Source organism: Pezoporus occidentalis, unplaced genomic scaffold (assembly GCF_034315485.1).
Source record: "Pezoporus occidentalis ecotype Australia unplaced genomic scaffold, CSIRO_AGI_Poc_V1 ctg123, whole genome shotgun sequence".
Lineage (NCBI taxonomy): Eukaryota > Metazoa > Chordata > Aves > Psittaciformes > Psittacidae > Pezoporus > Pezoporus occidentalis.
Window position 1 is genome coordinate 1570072 of NW_026913027.1, and position 25024 is coordinate 1595095.

General features: G+C 37.2%; 1 protein-coding gene across 7 annotated transcripts in view; it reads right to left on the bottom strand.

The window, feature by feature from the left end:
* The window catches only part of STAG2 (STAG2 cohesin complex component), a 77720-nt gene that overhangs the window by 36614 nt on the left and 16082 nt on the right, over positions 1 to 25024 (bottom strand). For 6 of the 7 annotated variants that reach the window (XM_062607447.1, XM_062607443.1, XM_062607444.1 and 3 more), the window contains exons 2-4: positions 3710 to 3854; positions 1711 to 1789; positions 768 to 929 (exon numbers count right to left, since the gene is read on the bottom strand). In XM_062607447.1, the coding sequence (XP_062463431.1) occupies positions 768 to 929; positions 1711 to 1789; positions 3710 to 3753 (285 nt within the window). In that variant the 5' untranslated portion in view covers positions 3754 to 3854. Of the gene's footprint in view, positions 1 to 767; positions 930 to 1710; positions 1790 to 3709; positions 3855 to 25024 lie in introns of those variants that run through there. The other variant, XM_062607446.1, reaches the window with a different exon arrangement.

Sequence of the window (25024 nt, forward strand, 5' to 3'; positions counted from 1 at the left end):
TCTTGGAGGCTGCTGAGGAGTCACATGAGTGAGTCAGCAGGAAGGCTTCATGGCTGACAGGCTTATGCTTTAACCCTCTCTCCACTGAAGGCTTCTCACAGTCAAGCAAAGGCTTTACTGATTTAACTGAAAAATCAGAATTTTAGTGCTCAATTTTGTAACAGACCTCAGTCCTCTCTGTAAATGCAGTGGAGAGAGCACCTAATGCAGAGGCTTCTAACAGGTTATGATTTCCGGACAAATTCCACCCAATTACAGTGTTGCAATAGACATAAGCCAAGCTAACCAAGTCAACTTAGGGGAATTTTAAAGAGTAGCCTGTAAGTTGCAGCTAGTGATTTTACTTTGGGTAAGAGAAGTTAATTTTTGGGGGGGTTGGATAATTTAAGCTCTGGGAACACCCAGAAACTACAGATTTCTTGTTGAGTTCTATGACAACTATAGGAATAAACAACATCTGTATTAGTTACAGATGCACAAAAACGACTTTCAAGGTCATGTCACCTGAAATAACCTTTCTTCTCTTGGTACACCAAAAACACACTTTCAATCACAGTTTGAACTTCTTCGTTACATATGTGTTTATTCATCCCTGACATTCAGAAACGAAAAATCAGTTCACTGAAATTCAAACCTTAACAAAGCAAAACCACTTCAACTAAAACCTACAAATTTAATAGAAGAATTTACTTTAGGCATTATTTTGTTAAAGCGTATGTGCAGTAAAATAGCCTTAAATTGTATATTTATCCAAATCAGACTCTTACCTGCATAGCACTCTTGCCCATTTTAACTACTTCAAACAGCATCATGTTTTCCACACCATTCTGTTGGTGATGTCCATTCATCCGATTTGGACCACCAGGTTTCCCTCCTCCGTTCCCACTTTTCCCCTTCTCTGCTGGTCCTTTTTTCCCTTTCTTACAGGTCTGCAATCACACACACAGAGTAAGTTTTAGTTGAGTACAATGTAGTAAATAAAAAAAAAAAAAAAACAAAACAAAAAAAAACCAACAATTTATTATCCATGACAACTATAAACAGGGCCTTTTGATTTGAAGAACCAGATTTAAAATCCAAAATTGAGAATAACAGCTGAACCTAACTCACAAAAAGACCTGTGAGATTTCTACAGGTTCCATTTCCTCCTGCCCTCATATAAAATCTTCTAGCAACTAAAAATGCTGTTAGTGACAGTGTATGACACAAAGATTTTTCTTGTGTTTAAACTATAAAACAATTACACAGATTACACAGATTTTATTTAAAACAGCTATAGCAATTCCCTTACAAACTCTAGAATTACAACCTGTGATGTATTTGAAAAAAAAATATAGTTTTTTGAATGTGAACTCAACTATTGGTTTCTGTTCACTTTTCAAAGTACAAGAGAGCCAGAAGTAATGGCACCAACCAAAAGAGACTGCATTAGCAACAAATTTCAGTACAGAATGGAACACATGCAGAGATACTAATCAAATCAAAGCTCACCTCTTCTCCCCCACCACCCTTATGCCTCCATAGCACTAAGGAAATCTCATGCAAATACTCAAGATAAAGAACTAAAATGCAAATACAAATACGAATTCTCTTCACAGAACGCTTGCACTTTCAGGAAACATTCCTAGCCCATTCATCTTCAAAGCAAGCGCTCAACTCTTCAATTTTTAACAGTAGAAGTGTTTCAGTATCCCTATAAACTGAACATACTTTTCCTTTGCCTTGCTTTTGGTTTTTTCCTTCAATATCCTCAAAGTCTGTATCAGAAGAGAAGTGTGTTTCAGACTCCCTGCAATGATAAAAAGACAACCCATTTACACATTTCATCAGAACCATTCTTAAATTACTACATAAGGTCGTATTATGCTCTCAAGTCCAGTCAGTCAACTCTCAACAGTGAAGCTGCCTTTTTCCTTCTGTTTAAACCTACTGTCAAGGAACAGATCAGAGCATACCCTCAACATCCACCCTGCCTTCTCCAAGCAATCTCGCAGTGAAGAAAGCCATACAGTAAGGTTAAAAGATGCAAAGGTGGGTAGGAAACAGCAAGAGGTTGGGAACTTTGCTTTTGGCATGTGACAAACATCACACCATAGCAAAAAAAAAAAAAAGCAAGCAAAGGGCACTTGTAAGCATCTGCCACAATTATTTAAACAACACAAACAGAGGGAGGAAAAAACCAACAGCAGAAAAGAAACCACCACCTTCCCTCACAATCAAAGTGTATCAATAGATCTCTGTATGCTATTAGAAACTAAGCAGGTAAGTAAGAAGTATGCACTTAAGCTGAAAGGTACAGAAAAAAATGCTTACATGAGGTTTCTCCATCAAAAAGATGACCAGTAGTTCTGTTTGGGCTTATAAGCTAGAAAGTTGTTAAACACTATACAAACTTTCTTCTATCAATACACAAATCCTTTATTGCCAACCTGAATTATAAATAGAGAGTAAACTAAGCATTCTCTATTCCTACATTTCCCGCAGACCACAAATGATGCTACTATGCCTTTTTAATGGCATACATGCAGTATGGTGAATTCTGGCTGCTGTCACTCATTTTTGATCCTGATTTCACACTTCCTGATTCAATTAACAATGCAACCATAAAGATGACCAGGAGGCACAGGAAACCTAGTCCTATGAATTTATAACATTCTAAAATAATCCAGAAACTTAAGGTCTCTCACTATTCAATCGTCTAAAAGGGGCTTTCTGCCTTTTAACATGTATTTTCCCATTTCTGGGTTTGCTGACTATACTCTGATACAGACTGAAAAAGTCTCCAATCAGGGGTTTGGGAGAAGCTGAGAAACATTTCTTCTTCAAAACCTCCTAGGTGCTCTTTTCACAGGAAAGAATACTAAGCAATGAACTCTACCAATAGAGTTAACAAAAATTATAAACAGCTATAAAAACAGTTCTTTATATTAAACCATCTTTCAGTTTTAAAAAGATAAAAACCCACACAAAACCAAATCTATCTTTTTAGATTTTATACCAATCCAGTAATTTTCAACGGTCTGTTGAAACACATTCACACCAATTTCTTGACAATTAGAAGCTGAGGAAATGGATTCTTTTGGTCTGCTTAAACTAATCATTTTACCTCTCTTCCAAACTATAACTTATACATCAATTTAAAGCTTGGAAATTCCAACGTATGTTTTTTAAAAATTGTAGGAAGAAAGGAGAGCTAATAAAATGATGGTAAAACCATCAAGAAACAGATGGCTTATGGAAGCTAAGACCCTGGTTTTAACTAAAGCATTTGGCATTAGGTATTTTAAATATTAGGTGACCCGCCCCAGTTATTAAGGGCAAATACTGCAACTACTTCCTCTCTAATAAGACTTTAACAAAGGAAACTTTTTTTTTATTCTTAATCAAAGATGGCTTTTATTCAAACATTATATTCTGAAAGACAAAATCCTAAGAAGTCCATCACACAAAACCAAGTCTGTCACCATGGCTTCCTACCAGCAAAGTTTGACATTATATTTAAAATAATTAAGCACTTCTAAAATACTTAATTACTGCTGAATAATCAAGAAAGAATTTAAACACTGCTTTGTCAGCATCTCAACAGGAAAAAAAAAAAATCTAGAACCCTAGCTCTCATTTTGTTTCCTCGTTTCCAGGAGAATACCAACCATAACATTAAGGAGCAAGTACGCTTAAAAATGAAACTATGAATTGTTAAAACACTTACTGAAGGAGAGTAAAATCAGTTGGTATTTCTGGAGCTGCTATCATTTCTTTATCATCTTCTGCAACACCACTGTATTAGAAAGATATTCAAAAACCCGTCTGAAGCACAAGCTTACTTTTCTTTCCTCCTTTGCAGCGGACAACTTCTGCAATAAAACGAAAAAATAAATACCATGAACATTTTTTCCCCACAAATGAAGAAGCAAAAAAGTTGGGAACATGAAAAAGTCAGATCACACCACCCAGTTTTTGACCAACCTTTTCCCTAGTTCAAGATTTTATATGCTCGATTCCTCCCATGTTCTTACTACAAAGTACTTCCACAAATGTTAAAAGCATCAAATAAAATGCAGAAACATTGGGCAGGATGAAATCTGATTAGGATGAGGAAAGTGGAATGGTTTTCATTAACACCTTGCAAGTAATAGCTTTTATTTCTAAATCTACACTAGATTTACGTTTGCACTTTTGAACTGTAACACCATGCATTGCAGCACCCAGATTTACTAACACTAGGGTATTTCTGACTAACCAAAGCAAAACCAGATTTCATGTTAAATTTAAACACAGTATGTTTACATTTAAGGACATTATATATACACCAACTTTGTATCTCCAATGTGTAAACTTCCATGACATTTCCCATAAAGATAAGCTCTTATAACAAGTTCTTACATTTAGCTGCTTCACAACTCCCCATCTTCCAGAGTTGATAAACCAGGCTTACAACAGTTCTACTATTTAAAGCATTTGACAAGACTCTAAGGATATCAAGGAAGATAATACTATCTGCATGCTATAAAGAAAACCATCAGAAACAGCACAGTGTTTCCTCAAGAGAACTAAGATTGTGAAATACTTGCTTTCCAACTTAATTTTAAACTGCCACCTGAATTTTTAGCTAATTTTCCTATGTTTAAAGGGGGGTGGGGAGGGCCGGAAATCAGAGGATACTTCAAATGTGAGATTTAACCATGCAGGGAAAAGTTCTCTACGTCAATCATCTGCCCCAGGCTAACTTTTGTACGGCTTCATATTCACGTGTATTAAAGATGCAATAGCAAAGAGAAAAACCTTCAAAGTCTGCTGCTGACTGTACAGCTTGCTGGAGTGACTAGGTATTTGAGGGACAGATTTAATTTTGGCATGCTAAGCACATGTTTCTTAATGTCTGGTAGCTACGCTTCAGAGACTGCATTTCAATGGAGCATGTAGATAGAGGCCGTACTTCTTTTTTTCCTGCAAGTGCTTCTTCTGAATGCTAGGGGCCACTGTAGCTTCCAGAATTCAGAGAGCTGAGAGAAACCATAAACCCTGAACTTACTATGTTCTCTTTCCTCACATTTCACACAATTATATAAAGGCAGAGGAGTGGAAGGAAATAGTGGCAAAACAAGAGGAGGTTCCAGATAGGCTGGTGAATCTCAGTTTAGTCTGCAACTACTAAAGCATGTTCCATCCAGACCACAGTAGAACATAAAATGCTTCATAAACTGCTGCTGCAGAATGGCATCAACCTTTGTCACCCTACTGCTCCCTTCTCAAAAACCACACAGCACAGGACCAGTGTTTCATGCTCTCCTGCCCCATTTACACACTCTTCTGCAAACAGTTATTCAAGGGCAGAGTAACATCCCCTCCCCAGCCATTCAACTTCATAGGCTCAGCCATTCTGTATCACCCAACTGAATTCCCCAACAAAATGGGCAAATTATACCTTGAGAATTTCCCCCCCTGGATTCTCAAGTTAAACTGGTTAAACAGCAGGTATCCAGAGCTAAGACATGGGAAACACAAGACTGCATAGCCACAAGCACAGGTGGGAAGAGTAAAACTCCTTTCTCTGGTGTCAGGGAGCTATTATACCATCCAGGCTGTCTAAATCTGTATGCTCAGTAGGGGATACAGCAAAACACGATGCACTTTGAATTATATTTTTACTATGTATGTGTATTTATTCTTAGTATTTGTTCAGATTCTTTTCAGCAAGTTGAACTTGGAAAAACAGCACACTTCAGTGCTTTGGTCATCAGGCTAGTACCTGATCAGGTGTACTTCAGGGAGTGGGGAACGAACAGAAACTCAACAAGCAAAAGAGATCCGGACACAAAGATCCTTTTGGGGCCATGCTTACGATTCAGTCTCAGCGCAAAGATGCAAACTTCAAAACCCACACTGCTCAGTTTCAAGTTCAACCTGACCAACAACATGTTATTTGACTTTTTCTAGTTTACATTCTTCAGTTGAGAAGCAAGACATCTACTGAAGTGACAATCAGGACGTTTCCATGCAAATTTTGTGTTATGGCTCATTAATACTACCTATTTACAATACTAAAATTGCCTATTCCATATAATTTGAAAGTTCTGAGGAACAAAGCAAGTTAACCACTTGGATTATCCATTTTTCACTCCCTTTACAAAAAGCAAGCTGCTGTCCTGAATTTTGAAAAAAATCTCACAAAACCTTTTTAACGAAAAATGATAAAAAAGAATGGGTAAATTATTAAAGTATATATTCCCTACAACAAAGAAGTCAAATCACCTGACAAAACTAGCTCGCTGCAGTTTATACCAACTTGAACTTCTTGAAAGAACAGTTCATCTTAGTGCAAAGAACAACCATGAAAGAAAACACTGCATTGTTGGGTCAGAAACACCTCCAAAAATGGGAAAGAAATATCAAGTTCTTAGTAGCTTAACGCTTCAGTATCCAGAAAGATTTCCATTTCAAAAACTGTTTTTCTTGAAGAAGAAACCTGTCTCTCATGAATGCATGTTATGGAAATCACAGATGAACGCCCTGCAAGAATAGACGAGGTAAGACCGTAAAGGATCTCGAGTGTCTAGCTCAAACCCCAGCAATGACCAAAACACTCCTTGTATTTGCCACAGTAAAGGATCATTTTTAAAGATTTACATACATCCAGATGACATGGAACTTTGATTCTCAACCATCAGGGTTAGCCTGGCATTTGCCCCTGCAGAAGCCAACAGAATCTGCCCAAGGAAGAACATTAGCTATGTTTTCCCTGAATACCCTCCCAGCATCCAGTAATACCTCAGGGATTTTTTCAGCCAGAGAGGCTGTACCTACATTTTCTAATCCCTTATCAGTATTTTTTCCATAAGTATTTCCAATCACTTTCTGAATTCAATATTCAGCAGCAACACTGTGCATTCCACGCAAAAACTCCCACAGCCAAATTGCATATACCAAGAGGCACGTTCTTTGCTTTGAATTTATCACTTGCCAATTTTATTTGATGTTCTCTTGTTCTGGTAAGGGAAACCACTGGCATTTTTCATCCCCCATTATCCTTGATTTCAGTAAGTGCCTTCTGAAAATTCAAGACTACTGGCAGATGGGGTTTCTTCATGCACATACTGGTGACTCATTCAAGGCACCCAGTTTGGGTAGTCAACGAAAAAGGAGAATGGTCCATACAAGCATCCAGTCAGAACTTGTAAGATATACCAGATTCATCACAGTGCAGTCTGAAAACAGGAAAATTCCATTCCTGAAGATGCCATTCCAAACAGGGAAAAGTCTACATTATCTATTAAATGCACTCAAATAATAACTCTAAACTGAAGAGCAGCTCTTCAGTATTTTGCATGTTCACAGAATTCCAACTTCCATTTTCCCAAGCAGATACTGAAATCCCTCAAGCCTGAAAACTTCCTGAAGTCACACAACTTTGTGAAATCATAATTAAATTATTAACTATAAAATGTATCCTGCTGAAAGATCACAAGGTGGAGCTCTAGCCTAAAGCTAACCAAAGAAACTCCAAAAGACAGGTCATCCAGAGGTTGACCTAGTTATTTCTGTGCAATAAACTTTATAACAGATTGCTAAAACTGCAGTAATATTGTAGCACATTTCCTTCAGATTTATATTTCGAGTACATAAAGAAACCAGAAGATTCCTGCCTCTTTTCTGAAATAAATGCATAAACATATTCGATTCAACGACTCTTCCAAAGATGGAAGTGCATACAGCTGCTGTAGTACCACTAGCCTCTGCTATTTATCTTTCAAAAGCAAACAGAAGAATTTAAAAATACATTTAAATAGCAGAATTAATGCATCCCTTTATTGTACCCAGCTATTTAAAATCTTGCTAACAAAATGTTAATGAACTAGAAGACCAGCAGGACAACAGTAGTAGTCTAGGAATGCTAATCACACATAATGTTGCCAAATATAAGAGGAGTCTCTATTTAAAATAATTTGACTGATAGAACCAAGAGCTAAGCATGAAACACTATAAAGAACCCAAATGTGTCTTCATGGAAAAAGATTTAAATTTTAAAAGGTTATTTTTCCTTAATACATTAATAGTTAATTTAAGTATGGTTGTGATTAGTCAAATATACTGGCCAAATGTTGAGATTTGGCAAAAGTTGACAATCATCAGCACAATTCACACAGTAACATGCCATCAGCAGCTTCTGAGTGCTACCTTCCTCTCTTCATTTCTATTGCATGCCCAAATAGTCTAAACAAACATTAATTCAGCAAACAGCCTTTCCTAAAAAGAATATACGTGTATATATACAAAAACACACACAAAAACAATCATAGGATCTGTCCTGGAAGTTTGTGTTTCACACACTTGTGTAAATGCAGTAACTAGAATATTCCTTAACAAGCTCATAGCAACGCATTTCAGGTAGGTGGGTTTCAGGCTGGATTGGGCTTCCTCACATATGGACTTCTGTTGTTGCTGCTTGGCTTCTATTATGTGAAAGGTTTAGAAAGGAGATCAGTATAGTGGTCATCCTTCTTTCAGGAAGGTAAAAAAATGCAGAGCTTAAAGATAGCTATGTGGCCAGGACAAAGGTTTTGGAAATGCAGGGTGGCTGTTGAGAGATGTATTGATTTTTCTCCCTGTAATTCAGTTAACCACCTGTAAAACCAAGGCTCTCACTTTTTAAAGTCAGAAAATTGGAACTTCTAAATTGTAAAGCTGAATGAAGTGCGTGGCTGAAGCTCATCCCCGAATTATTTATCTATCCATGAAGGAGAGAGATGTTGATGCTTCAAAACCAATTTGCAGCAGCAACAGTTAATATGCTAGTCAGAGAAAATTTAGATAACCAGAAGTATGTCCAGTATTTTCCCTTAACTATCTTGGTAGAGAAAGCTGTTATCAACTACATTATGACCCTCACTCCTTTTCTGAGAGACTAGAATATGACTGAACTTCTGTTTTATAAAATAAGGTTTGACTGGTTGGAGGTATTCTCCCATGTATGTATGCTGCTTCAGATTACTTTTGCATTTATCTTCATAGGGGGATTTTTAACCGGTATTCTAACAACTGAATGACACTCCCTGCAGGCCTGGAAGAGTGTATTAGTTCTACATGTTATTTCTACCAACATTATACAACACAATATTGCAGCTGCCAACAACTGCTTTAAAGCAATTTTATAATTTCAGTAAAACACAGAAAATATACTTCAAGTAGCACTCTGTATTGTAACAACTGTACTTTTAACATGATTTAGTTGCAACCATACCAGCAGTTTTGATCATTATGATGGCATAATCAAGACTAAACTGAACAATAATGCAATTAATACCTTTAAAACGTGGTTATTTTTGTGCTGTTTGCTTAACAAATGAGATTTTTAATTCCTTTACAAGACCACCTGGACTAGATGTCATGAACCTACATTCCTTCCTGCTACAGAGACATGGTCTGTACACACAGTAACAGTCCAGGGTGCCAAAGTCACTGAACAGTTAACACTTCAACAAAGAACTGAAATGACCTAATTTATACAGGTCTTATTGCTTTCAGTCATTCTCCACAATTTATTTTCTTCTCAACTTCCATCTCCTACACCCCCTCTGCACCACTTCTGTTCACACACCTCTTTCTCTTCATCCTTCAAGAAATGAAAAAGCAATGTTATAGCTGATACTATGCTACCACACTACTACTTTAGCCCCTGGCCTGTTCTTTATTCTTTTTTATAATATTTGCTGTTTAGTTCATACAAGTCTCCCAATTAAAGAGTTTGCGAGCCATCTCAGAACATGCTTTTCATGCAATGGTCTGCTGCTGAAAGCAATCATCTTCCTTCCCATTCCCCAAACACACAGGAAAGTTCCTGCTCCCTTCTATCACTCTAATGAACCTGCAGAAAGCAAACAAAACCTCCCACCATGATTAGCTCTCCACTGGATCAGCCAACTGAATCAGCTCCTCCTGCAGCCACACAAGTCACTAGATGAACTCTGAACTCTACCCCTCAACAGCAAAGCGGATGGTAAGCTTTGCCCATACCAGTGCACCAGGAGCAGGAAAGATATATCCAAGTGGCTCCCCACATGCGCTGGGCTGCCAGCTGAGGGGACAGCAGCCCTGCAGTAAGTGCCTGCTTTACCTGTCACCCAAACATCACTGAGACACACCATGTTCTGCCTGTAAATCTACCAGGCATGTGCCCACCCTTAGCTGTCTCTGCAAAGCATTCTCCTTACTCCTTTTCCACATGCATTTCCTACACTTTCATTATACAGCAGACTACACATACACAGAAGCCCAGCTAACAGCTGATGGTGCCTGCCAGGACCAGCCAGGAAATAGCCAAGCACATGGAAAACATAAGTCCCCAGAGGGAATGCACGCATCAGTGAGCAGAAAGCAAAATTTGGTTTTGCAGTTTAATGCTGTCAAAGCAAAAGCTTAAACAGGCTTTATTTTGGGAAAGAAGAAAAAAAAAAAAATTTAAAAGGCATATGAAAAAAGCCAGGCTAAAACCACAAGTGAAGGTTGAGACTTTACCCCAAGTTTAGAGACTTGAAACATAAATAACATCCAAGGACCCCTGTACCACCCCAATAACTCTGCCAAAATCCACCATCAAACAGTCCCCCTCTCATTAAAAGTATTTTTCGTACTTCTGCTGTTTTTTTGAAATAAATATGTGAAAACAACTACTACAGAAGGGAAAGAGCTTCCTATGGTGTTGCACAGTCATAGAATTACTCATTAAAGTACCATTAATATCTTTAATGCAGGAAGTTAAATACTATTCTGAAATAAAAATACACTGTTATGGTTTGAATCAAATAAGGTTTTTGTATTGGTATTTAGTAATTTACACTGTCCAGTAAAATCTGTGTTTAAAACACTTGATACAAGCCTTAAAAACACTGAAACATTAATCAACTCTACAATAAATGAAACTATTCCCCTTATTAAAGGGGAAAATACCTGTATTACTCTGTAATGTTCAGCCCAGCAGTATTCCTGAGCTTTGCTAAAAAGCACTCAAAATTCCCATACATCTTTAAAATTGTTTGGTCTTGGATATCTTTTAAAAAAGGCAAAGGTAAGATAACAAAAGTAGTAGTTACACCTCATTGTTGCCGTCACATCTTTCCCTGCCAAAAAAGAGATGGCTTCCAGATGTTGCAGTCTGACTGCGTGGAAAATGAGGCTCTTAGGAAGAACAAAAGCCAAGTCGGATGACAACCAAGATGCCTACTTAAACAAGCCAGAAGAGTGCTACTAGATCATTTATGGTAGAAGGCAAATGCACCTCCCAGCTGCCTAAACACTGTAAGTTCCCAAACTAAATTAAGAATAGATCAATACGCCCCTTCACACACTGATTTTTCAACAAGAGGCCTTTGCACATCTCCTTCCAAATCCTGGCTCTTGTAAAAGCTAGGGATGAAGATGCCCGCGCACTGCCCACAGCAAGCAGGTAACCATCTAGAAGGTTCTAGGTAGAAGCCCAGAGCAGAGTTAGCACATTCCAATGTGCAGGCAACAGCGATTAATGACTTCAGTACACGTGGCAGAGGCAGGGTTTTCCAACTGACAAGGTATCCATCTAGCAAGTTCAACCTAGTGTTCTTCCACTGATCAATGTGAGCCTGCAAGCTGCCTCACTTTATAGGAGCCTCCCTTGCTACCATACAGATTTTCCCATTTGAAAATTCCAGGCCTCTAGAGCTTTGTGCCCAAAACTTTGCTCAGGCATTTCGAAGAACAACTGCATCTGATTATAAATTCTGGAGGTGGAACTACACAGTAAATACTGCAATAGCATCATCTGCTACTGTAAGATACAGTCAATACTAAATGGCTGAAAAAAGGGAAAACCCCATAAAACAAGACTACTGAAAAGTGGAGAGTAGAATCTTTCAAGCACATTTCCCAAAGTCAGCCTGTATGAGCCCAAGTCATAGCGCACTTTGGATAGTCCTTTGAAGAGCTCACTGGGCTCGCCTGCACTGGGATCCCAAGCATCCTAAGATATGGAGAACCAGTTCAGTTCTGTGTTTTGTCAGCTCAGATCCACCAGAGTATTAGGTGAAGCTTCACACCACATAAAAATGGTTGTACTGCTTCCAGACAGTAAATAAAGTCGAGCACAGAAACAAACAGAATATAAGCACAAGTCAAATTTTATCAGTCTTAACTGGATCTTTAAAATAATAATTAAGAAAAAAGAAAAGGGGGGGAAGAAGGGTAAGAGTGTTTCATGCCTCGTTCCATCCTGCTTTCCTCCGCTGCACCAGTCTAGCTTTTAACAGGCCTGCACTACAGGAAAAGCATCACTTACTGGATTCCCCATGGGCTCCCTGCAGAACACCACAGCTCTGCACCCAGCACAGTGTGCCCTCCGGTCACCCTCTCAGTTGCATGACTACTGTCACTATTAGCCTCACAACAGCAGTATAAAGCTTTATTTATGGTAAAGCACCAAAAACTGCCATCACCTTGGTACTTATGTACACAATCAAGAGCAATCATCCATCCTTCCCTGGCTCAAATGAAAATCTCTGCCATAAGAAAGAAAAAAGAGTATTTACAAAAAAGGGAATATTGTGCCACATCCAAGCCAACCAGAAGGGCAACTAAAACCTAAGCCTTCCATAAGTGGATTATGGCTCTTGCAACAACCAATATAAATAATCATCCTTACAAAATAAAAATTCAAGTAATTACTCATACATACAAAAATTGGCTTCTCTAAAACAGAGGAAATAAAGATTAAAACCTTGTGATCTTTCATTAAAAACTTATCTCTGCAATTCTGACAGCCTCAGAACATCTGTGCTCCATACAACCTCAGTCATAACTTCAAGATTTTTAATACCCAACATTTTGTTCTTGTTATCCCTCATAACATTTGGGCTAAAATCCCAACTGGTTTGTTCGGAGACTTGCAGCACTGAATACTAATTTTACATCAAACAATAGTTGTGATGCACATGGCTTTCCCCCACACAATTTAGAGAACTGAATATATCCACAATGCAGAATGCTAATAATCCATTAATGAATTCATTACCAGATTAATAAAAATACATGTGATCCCAAAATCTAAAAATCACTCTCTCTTTCTATTCATCCTAAAACTGAGCCCTCTTAAAAGAATTTTGTGGGAGAGATGACTGGTGCTAAAGCCTCACATATGGAAACCTAGAGTTAACTATTGGTACTCATTAAACACCCAGAAGAAACCAGCCTGCCCCCTTGGTATATGTCCTAAGAACACCGCAATAATATTGGCATTATTCAAACCAGTAAGTTCTTTCAACTCTGTAATTTCTTACTTGCGGCAGGTAACAAATTATACCAACTGTGAGAGCTAGAACATAATACCATGCCTGGTTTATGAAAGCTAACATTAAGAAAAAAGTATCAAACCCAGTTTTTTTTAGAGAACAAATGCATTTTACTAAGCTGACAAATACTGAGAAACTCTTAACGAATATAAAATATTCTGAGGAAAGGTTAGTGCGGTTTGTCCTTCTGAAATCATCTTCCTTTATGTCTCAAACACTGCGCATTAGGCACTGCAGGGATACAGGATCATCCATTCCACACAGATCTACAAATACATACAAATACAGAATGTTTGTTACATCGACCATCAGGTTTCTTCATTTATTTAAGAAAAAAAAAAAAAAAAAATCAAAAAGCTATGCCCTTGTATGTTTGTTCTTCAGTAAATTCATCATGCCAACAAAGCTGGTACTCACTCCTCCTTCAGAAGGCAGTTCTAGCCTATAGCTGAATTTGTATTTTGTTGAAAATTTAGTGGTCACATTATGCACATACCATCATTTGTAGTATTTTACTTAAGCAACATTCAGTACACAGATTACTTTTAAAAATTAGAACTATCACAATAGCTCAGCAGCACAGCAGAAGCTCTTGAGATAAGGTAGTTACTGACATTCTTTTTCCTGTATTTTCTTTCTAAGGGGAAAAAAAAAAAGGAAAAAAAAAGAAAAAAAAAAAAAAAGAGCAGTAGTGCCAGATGTCTCTTAAACAAGCTACATGTGCTGCGATTCCTCCCCTTCCCCCACTCCAAGAGAGGCGTTCTGGAGCGGGGTGCACCCTATAGCGCTGGTTAGCTGAATTCAGAGCATCACCCCATACTCTTGGAATCACATGAAACTCACAGCACATTTCCAGGACTCTGAGGTACCAATTCCTTACTAATACCCCCATCCCCAGCAGACAAAACAAGTCTCACATGCTGAATGCTGGGGCTGTTTTCTTTTCTTCCTTACAACTGAAACAAAAATGCAATCTTGGACATAAGTGACAAATTCAAGCTATTGTTTTTCACCATACCTCATACACAAAAAGAGCCTCCTTTCAGTCATTGTAGTTCACTTGCTCCATTAACAGGCCTTAAACCAGAACAACAAGGCATACCAAAACCCATTTTTCTCTGCTAGAAGTTAGTTGGTAAGTATGTGTATTTCATTATAGCATTGGCTGTATTTACAGCAACTATATTTAATTCTTACAGGAGCTTAACACCTGTGATTTTGTGTGGCAGATAAATTTACTGCTGAACAACGCTTCCCCAGGACTCTGAACAGGCTGCTACCCAAGGGGGAACCTAACTAGATCAAGTATTATCATTCCGTTGTGGTGGGGGTTAAAATTAAAAATTAAGAAGAACAAGTTTTCACATTTCATATGCTCTGGATTACAGTCTGATCTATTAATGACAGCTCACCTTCACTGACAATTAAAGCTAATATCCTGAACTGCATTTGTCAAGAGCTGACAAATCCCATTTTGCTGACTTTTGTTACAAGGGTGCGAGCATGGCAGAAGTCACCAGAGGACAACTATCAAAACCTATACTTGTCCAACAGCTGCATGGAAAAAAAAAATTCTGTCAGTCACTATAGTTTCAGCTTTTAGCTTATTACCTGAACTGTATCATCTTCTTGTGGTTTTTAGCTGATGTTCATATTTGATTTATCAGTTTGAAATTACCTCTAATTATCAGAACAAGAACTGCTCGACTGCACATCCGGTATCTATCATGACATCTTCTCCAACAATTGTCGTTTCATAATTAACTGCAGTCCTACCCTTAGTACAGGTTTCTTTTCCTCTGTTTTGTGTCACATACACATCCCCCATTTCCCCACACTCAAATCAGAAACCGGTAACTCAGCATTTGACAACATAACATACTGTGAAACGCATGGGACTTTTCCAGTCCCACTTTAGTTTCCCTGAATTCTCCCAGTAAATAATTCCAACTATTCTAAACACTCGCACAGAAGAGGGATTATTTAAAACAGACAACACCTCTTCCAGATTGCTTTGACATTTCTACTCCATTTTATGTTGTACAACAATGCAACACTAACATAAGTCAATATACTTTTCTAAACCATGTATTCAGATTTCTGAAATCCAAGATTAAATCTAGTTGAAGTCCCCATATTAAGTTACTGAGTTGTCCTAGCTACTTGCTCAAGAGCAGTGCTTCTCTGACTGCATTAGGCAGCCATCAATTACAGAATTATTTATTACTCCCGTGTTGAACTTGCAGACTCTGCTCTTACAGCTAACAGATTTTGTTCTCATAAATTATTTTTACCAATAGTTTGTGACCATCACTCAGGATTTTAACATCTAATGGCAATTAAAAAGTTATTCACTCAGTAAGATTATGCAAAATCATTTACTACTCGGAGCAAGTTCACAGCTCCTGAAACGCAAGGCCTACTTAAAAGAAGAAATCAATTACATACAGTTTGTTATCACAGGCTTGGCTATTCATTATGGGAAAAAGAAAGAGAGTAAAATGTAAGTATCTGGATTAGGATTCATGCACATTTACAATACCTATATACAAAAAGTAACCCAGTATAGTTAAGTATTATCAAGTAGAGAATTCTTTCAAGACATCATTTTAATGTGCTACGCACTGATTTCATAAGAACACTCGATCAACAATAAACTACTTGATATTAATTTCTTTACATTACTAATGAAAACTTTGTGCTCTGCTTAGACAAAAAGCCACTTAATGTTTACAACTGCTCTTAAAATCAATACGCAGTACAGAATTCTCATGCTGTACCACTAATCAGGATCACAAGCACAGTATCTTGTCTCAAACAGGTTTGCACCCCAAATTTTCTAAAATTTGAAGTAAATCCCAAACCTGCCATGCCACCAGAAGTGAACATCACCTCACAAAGTTGCTACATATAGATATAGTTACAATATATATAGTATATATATAGTTACATTGTATATACATATTGTATAAATATATATAGTTACAATAATACAACGCTTTGACTGAAATGTATTTACCATCTTTCCTTTACTTTTGTTTGCCCATATACAGTTAAATGTAATCAGTTTTAAATGCTTCAGAGTGAGGTTTAATCCCTTGCTAACTTACGTGAAAAACCTCTCTATTTTGGTCATGGTCTATTACATAGGTGACAAAACATAGGTTAGCAATAAATCAACTGATGTGAAGAAGTGACAATAATAAACCTACTGAAACACAATTATCAGATCCATCTTGGATAACTCAAATGTAAATAATCAAAGGAGTTAACTTTTCAAGATTTTTCTTCTTCCCCTGCTCCAGCAACACTGACTGCTGCTTTCTTGTGGACATCATATTAAGAAGAGTTCATGTACTAAGAAAACATTCTATTTGGATCAAGTCTCCTATCTCCTCCACAACAAGCATGCCAGGGGACATTAATATGTATACCTCATCCTGCACAATTTCATTAACTCAAAAGGTGAGACTAATACTACATTCGGAGGATGCTTTCTTGGCATCCCACTGCCTTAGTCTTGAAACAATATAAACCAAATTTTAGCAAAAGTTAGGGAAAGAAGTAATAGCATTCAATCTAATTGTTAGACAAGAACATTTTTATCTGAGTGTAAATCAGGTCTGGCGGTTGTTCAGCTTGACCTCCACTTACTATAATCTTGCCCTAGGGTATGAAAATCCCAGATCATTAAATGCTACAAATTTAGTCTTGCAAGCAACCTAAAATGAACCTGCCATCAGAGGCAGGGTTTTCAACTGCTGCTAAGAGTTAAAGAGACAATAGTGATAACAGATAACACAGCGTCAAGTGGGCTGTCTGTTCATTTTTGGTTAGGCTTTTTGCGTGTTTTAAGAAACATGCCTACTATCTCTACACTTAGCGTATTATTCTTAATTTTAGAGTGGTTTTGAAATTAAGGGAAAGTAATTATCCTTTACATTCAGATGTCAAGAGAAAAATAATCCACCTTTTTGTTATGTTTAAGTATATATATGTAATTTCAGTTGGAAGTTTGGAAAGTTTTTCTGAGAAAAGATGGGTTAATATAAAACTGCCCACTTCTTGCAGTTACGAGAAACATTTTTAAATGCCAGCTTTCCTACAATTCTCTAGACAGTCAACAGACATTTTAGGAACTGCTACCAATTCATTACTGTGAAACAGATGCCTGCCAAAAAATTAATTACAGGACATAAATTTTATTACTATGTGAATTAACTTAAGACTTTATATGCTAAGTGTCAAAATGACTCTAGAACCGCAGAATCTTGTATAACACACAGCCCACTAAGAAAATAAGGCAGAAGAAAATAACCCCAAAAGGTACGTAAGCATTTTTTTTTACATCTGGTTTTAGCAAGACACGCTCGCTAGGCCACAAACTAGTAAAATTCCTCTTCTACAAGTCTTAGCTGCAGGGAAGGAGCAAAGGCAAGAATAGCAGACCAGCATAAAAAGAGCCAAACAGCACCACAGAACCTTTAAAAAGGTCAGAGAAGACTGATGATGGACCACAGAACAAGCAGTAATTAGCTACTTGTGAACCTGACTTACACAGCAAGACAAGGACCAAGAATATAGCTAGAGCATTTGGAGGACTAAAGCACAAGGATGGCAAAATCAGAGCTGCTTAAACAGCAAAATTAGATGACAAAACAAACACCACCTGAGAAATTAGAAAAGCTTTATAACGAACTTGAGATATCACTCAATTTGCAGAGCTCTGCTCAGGTCTCCCAGGGAATTAACTCCAATTAAGATCCACGTGTAATGGATCCATTAACTCCATTAAGATACAAAAATAAGAAAGCATAGTGTTAGATATCAAGTCTCAGCACTGGATTTACACACAGTACAAACATACTACCACTGACAAGTTCCAAAGAAACCTTTTCATCCTTGTAGTAGTGACACAGAAATAGGAAGTACTCTATCACAACTGTTGTTCACACAACTTTCTCACACATAAATGCATGAAACACTCAACACCTAGGACACAGTTAAAGGAATAATTCTGGCATTTTATGCTGACTGCAACAGAAGCCAACCCATAAAGGACACCCTATCAGTTTAAGCCTAACAGAATGTCATCAGGTTTTTCTGTAGCATATACAAATAATGATCTTCTCAAGCAAAATAACTGTATGCCATTCTCTATCAGACCATATAATGATGTTATTAAGCATATGATTACAGACTGCAAGTTACATTCTACAGCAACAAAGGTTTAATCATTCTTCACATTACAGTATTTCTGTATTTAATCCTGTACTGCAGCTCAACTGAGTATACACATTTTAGAACTGCAATCAGTTAGCCCCCTTGAACCCTCTAGAAAAAAATAAGTAAAAATAAAAGTTCTTCTGACTGACAGGTGAAAAACTGTAGGGTATCAACTGAGCACTTTAATGACATTGACAGATCTTCACCTGACTTCCTGAAGAATTAACTTCCTTAAGTTTAAATAGAAGGCTAAAGATCATCCTGCAGAGAAAGAGACAACTGTCCAGCGTTCTTTCCAGATGGAGATACCAAAATATTTTCACTTCCTTCAATAACCCTGGAGAAAGCAATGTACTCGTCAAGTAATTCACTTTACATATGAGGTGATTTTCTTTGGAGCAACACAAGCAGCAATTTCCAGCTCAAGAAATGGATTACAATATATATAACCCTCAAGCACTAGCATAAAATCATGTCATTAAATGGCTCCCCTTTACCAGAACATTATTCTCACTCAAAATGGAAGCTAGTATTTGTCAAGGGAGAGAACATAAAGAGTGCCTGGCTATGTTAACTAAATCTCTCACCAATTAACACATCAGGGTTCATGCACTACAATGATTTCCCACTCTGAGACTAAAAGAACAAATTTAAATCTTGATACTTATCATTCCCAAAATTTACATTAAAACAACATAGTAAATAAATCCTATTGTCATTTATAAATCACATTTTCATCTTATATAAGTAGCAACAGTTTAAACATATCCATTTCCAGCACAGCAGTAGAATGACAGTACAGGTTTATGCTGGAAGTAATAGAAAAATCAAAACAAACCCCAACAAATTCAAAAAATGCATTTAAACCACCAGCGTTCAGATACCATTTGATGTTATTGTACGTCCCACAGCCTCTAATGTGCAACATGACATGCTACTTGTTAACAGTTCTCATCTAGGCAACATGATGACAAACCCCAAAAATTCTGGATGCGATTTTCCAGTTTTCTGGAGCACACAAGACAATATAGAGCAGAGAGACTGACTGATCACTAGAAAAAAGGAACTTTCACCCTCCATAGAAAAACAAAAACATTTTGCAGAAAAAATGATTTTGTAAAAAATCAACATTTCTGTCAATAAGACTAACAACTAGACAGAATTTATACTGGAATGATGAGTACAGGGGAGAAAAAACAGTGATGGAAGGAGTCAACACTAAGCACACTAGAGAGATCCTTAATAATGATTAGGATAGAAATCGCAAATAAGAAGGAAAACACTATGTAGTGACCATGTTTAAATATTCAGTACTAATGGCTGATAATCATATTCTGTAAGCAGCAGGATCAGAGGTGTGATGCTGCAAATGCAATAAATCCCCAAGGAAACAATATGTCTTCAAGATGCTCTCTAGAAATTGCTTATGGTTGATTAAAGCAGCATCAATAACACATCTAGCTATGCAAAGGCAGGTAACAGTCACCCCACACTGCCAGATCTGCATTAACCTTAGCAGTTAAAAGCCAATAAAAATCAGATCAGCAATACTGCAGTATTCCAGTCCCCTCCATCACATGAAAGAAGGGATGCATGTGCATGTTGTCATGAGTGAAGAGAACTTACTATTAAAAACATTTGGTATCCGCAATTAGCAAACCTCCCCTCTTTCACAGGATATACTGGTATTTTTAACACAGACATAAAATCACTCAGGAAGAGCAGTATTTTAAGAAAGATTGACAATTTTATATTTAATCTATTCATTCCCAGTCATGTAAAACAAACCTTTCACAAACTTTTAGACATGAGAAAGTTGTTGACACTGGATACAGGTTACCTGTTTTCTTACAAAACAGCTTGAAACCAGAAAGAATAATGAACATCCACAACCCAAAGCCCAAAGAGAACTGCAGAGCTGGAACAAGCAGTATTCATCTTCCTGGTCTTTCCCCAGCCATTTTATAGCAGACAAAATTTCTGCTGTCTGCTCCAGCACTGCCTGTACTTCCATATGCGGGGAGCAAGAAAAAAAAAAAAATAAAAGGACAATGCATTGCAACAGAAGGTATCTAGTCCTAAAACCTTCTTGCATATACAGACAGCACTCACACTTGCACCTCTAACATCAAACTATCCCCCCTGTATTCTAGGTTCCCTACATCCTCTATGACCCATTACTGATCTGAAGAGAATTGTCAGTTACACATTTTTCCATTATTTTTCAATCTCACTTTAACCTGTTAAAATTGCTTGGAAGTCCTGGAAGGCTTCTGCAATTCTTCTCTAATGAGCTAAAAATCCTACAAGCACATGGAGTACAGACAGTCGGAGTACAGATCGAGGCAGTAGCTCCTCAGCTAATTTATCAATGGGTAGAAAGAAAAGCTGTCGTGGTTCTAATGCTAAAAGTAAAATAATGCTCAGTGAAATCTATGTGCAGAATGTGTATACATTAAAAAACGCTGCCCATCACAAATATTTGTAACCCTTATTTATTAAAAAAAAGACAGCCTTTTAACTACACTAAATTTACTCCTTAAAACCAGCTATTAACCTAACAGTTACCCTTCAGACAAGGCAAGCTTTGTACTGTTCCTTGAAAAAGCCATGGTGTCAACCAGTGGTCTAAGACAAGAAAAATGATTTTAAATTTAAGCCACCAAATTGCTAAGAATACTGTGGAATCCAAAACATTTTTCTAGAGCCTACTTACTTCAACCTCACATGCTTCAGTCTTGTGAAAAAATAACATTAAGAACCCAAATACATACAATTCTTCCCCACAATTGGACACTAGTGTATTTTCCAGAGAAATGTCAGAACAAATGTTATTGACAAGAAATTAGAGGATTTCTTAGAGGGATACGAGTTCTAAAGTAGACCTTTAAGGTAGGTATATCGTACACAGACATGCAAATAGCTACATATGATTGGCCAAAGCAAGAAGAACTGCATGACCACCCACTACAGCCAACCTACCAAAGTTCTGGCTACCCTGAAGAACAACTCAATCAGTATGCACATCTTAGTTTTAAGCTTCCCTCGCTAAAACTACATAAAACAAATAGCAATATCACTGACACATTTTTTTAAATTCCTTTGCTAGCTCTTGTGCAGGAGCTGCAGCACTCATCTAACTTAACACCAGCAAAACCTACTTCCCTCAAGAACTCACCAATTCACCTGTTGAATTCAACCATCCCTTTTCTAAGACTGGGTTTTCACAGCGCAGTTTCTGTAGCACACATTATTACATGTCCAAGTGAAATTAGCAGCATACTTTAAGGAAAAAAATAACAGGAGAATTATGTTAACAGAAAGTTTCTCTCAAACACTTACTCAAGAGTGCAATACTGGACTTCTTGTTTCAAAGTAATTAATCATTTCAGTTAAAGCTGACTGGTCTAATGTGGAAACCTTTCCTGAGAGTGTGAAAAAAAATGTTTGGGTTTTACTTTCTCCATCAATGCATATAAAAGCAAAATGAAATTTTAGTCCAAGAACTGCTTTATGAGCTTCCATTTATGACTAAGATGACTTCAGGTCTCCACATTTCTACAAGCAAAGAAATTTACAGAAGCTTAACAATGTATTAAAGAAAAAAAAAAAGTTGTAACAATGCACCTCTAACAAATAAGTGAGTGACAGAAAAACAAGGGAAAACATTTTATTTCTCCCTTCCCAGCCTTTCGCCCTAACTGGTACTAAGTGATCAAGTCTACTTCCATAGGTACAAACTGGTCCCTAAAAAACAGTTTGTCCCTGGGCTTTCTTCAGCATAGCAAGTTTTTTTTTTTTAAAGGCCCTGATAAGAGTTTGCTAGGCCTTGTCAGTGATAGTTGTTAATGTGGACCCATCAGCCTACAGCTCCATTATTGACAACTCCTCTGTTCTACTCGCTACCCTGAAGACCATTTACCTCACAAGAAGAATTAGCAAACATCAATGCTAGAAAGATTTATTTTTTTAATGCAATTAAATAGGGCAGCACTACTATGTCTTGCAGAGAATTCCGAAAGACAGAGGAGTTTAACAGTGTTCAAAGACAGATGCTATTCATAAATCTAAATATGTGGGGGAAGGAATGAGGGAGCAGAAGGAGACAAATGAAAATGGCACGGATAAAGATTTCCTTCAGGAAGTTAACTGCCAACAAATTCGAATAAGAAAATTAATACTCGGCCATTATGGATAATATTTACCTACCACACAATTTAGCTTCTATTAAGCAAAATTAGCAATACTTTTCTGCCTTTAATTAGTCTTTCAAATAAGAGAACTTTAGTATTCAGTTAATAGAAATTTCAACCATAGTAACAGGAATTTCATCCTGTAACCCATAAAGCCATACAGATAGGGTACACTGATGGGTATACTCACCTATACTGTCATCACACACAGTCCAGGAAAAACACTCAGGGGAAAGAACAACCCAACCTACCCTAAGTATAACATTTTCAGAATAAATAATTGTCTTATTCCAAAATTTAGTCACCGGAAGAACAGTCTCAGCACAGGAAGAGCTAGCTAATTTACAGAACAGTCAAAACCTGCAGCGTGAACCTTAAACCACACCATCTTACAGCTTTCTGCACAAATATCTGCCTTCTGTGCCGTGGGACACTGCAAGAGCCCTTCCACACCAATACCACAACTCTTAACACTTGGATAAAGCAGCATCAGTTCACCAGTCAGGAAAACCTGACATACTAGATCAAGGCACATTTCTGGTTATTTTGTACCAACACATTCTACCAGATATTTCATGGACAGAAGATATATGACTCATCATTAAACCAGTTTAAGAATTATAGGTCAATTTTACAAACAGGCAGATAAGTTAGCATCTTTCTAACATGAAACTGTGGCATTTCTGATCCACTGGCACACTGCTGCCAGGCCTTTTTCACAAAGGATAAGCACCAAAATACAACTGATTTTTAAATTACAAATGCATTAACAACCTGGAACAATGAAAAAGCCCCTACTTTATCAAGCACCAGTTTAATTTAGTTTCTGTAAAAGAACACCTATACTGGGGAGGGAGGAGGCCAAGAACAGAGGAAGCTTCATGTGCTCCCTCCCCCATGAGCACATAGCTTCAAATATCACTGTTACTCTAGAGCAATGGAAATTAAAATACAATGATATTTTTAAAAGAAAACCAACCCTAACTCACATAGCAGGCAAAGTATCTCCAAGACTGAAGATAAACTCACCCTTTGTTCAGTAAAACTAACATAGACTGTAACAAACCAAAATACTGTACTGTACACCCAACAACAATGCAAAAATCGTATTTTCAATCCTGTTACCAAATAATTTCTACTACATTTCCCTTGAAGGCAGTCTTTACTTAAGTTTGTATTTCCTTCAATGTCAATTTATCATTATACTGTATCATTAAAATAGTCTAAAAAAGTATTTTCTCAGAATTCTTGACCACTTTATTTCTTGGTAATTTACATTTCCTTCAAACTGACCAACTTATTCTCCCCTCCTTTTGATCTCACTCCATGTATATCCATACAAACATATTCCTTAGCATTGCTGTCTCTAGATTTGAGAATCTAGTAACAACACTGGTGAAATGTATCTTTCAAGTAACTTCTTTTGCATGTCAGTAACATTTTATTATCATAAAATGGTATTAACTGTTCTGAATTGCTTAAAGATACTGCTTCCGAATATGGCAATTGCAATAGTTAAGCTTTTGTATGATGCCCAGAACAGCACTTGTTTTTACAGCAAGATGCAGCTTATACTGTTTGACACGTCTAACTGATTAATTCAGCCATCTATGTGTTCCCTGAATAAAGCACAGAATCTTCCTCCATTTTATTCAGAGTATAATCTATTCCCAGATTAGTGGCTCCAGAGAACCACTTAAATAGAAGTATCAAGATGGTAAAATTTTAGCAGTCTGAGAACACAGATACCCCAGATTTCTAACATTGTAGACCATGTTCTACTATACTGCGATGCACATGTCCCAGTGTACAACCTGCAAAACGTACCCTTCAATTCTAAATGTCATTAAGCCTTTTGTGCAGAAGCTACCAAATCCTGAAAACTAAGTCCCTATTTAAACCCATCATGCTCTCCAGCAGTTGAAGGTTTTACACTGCTATTATTGAAAACTTCAGAATATGAAATGCCTAACACATGCATTTTACAAAATCCATTTTTTAAACCTCAAGCACTTCCACTAGCTCTGTTTACTTCCCCTTTTCACAATCCTTGCCTTTTACATGCTTTCTCAAATTGCCATCCACCTTTAGAAAAGGAAGCTGCTCAATGGCAACAACTTGACCAAGTGTTAATAATCTCCAATTTTCTTACAATATTCCTGGGAATTATCAACTGAGAACACATTTTACACTAGTCTGAACAGATTACATTAACTACATCTAACCTGGTTTTTGCTAAATAATGAAACTACAAACAATAACCATAATAGTTTTGTAATACATAAAATAGAT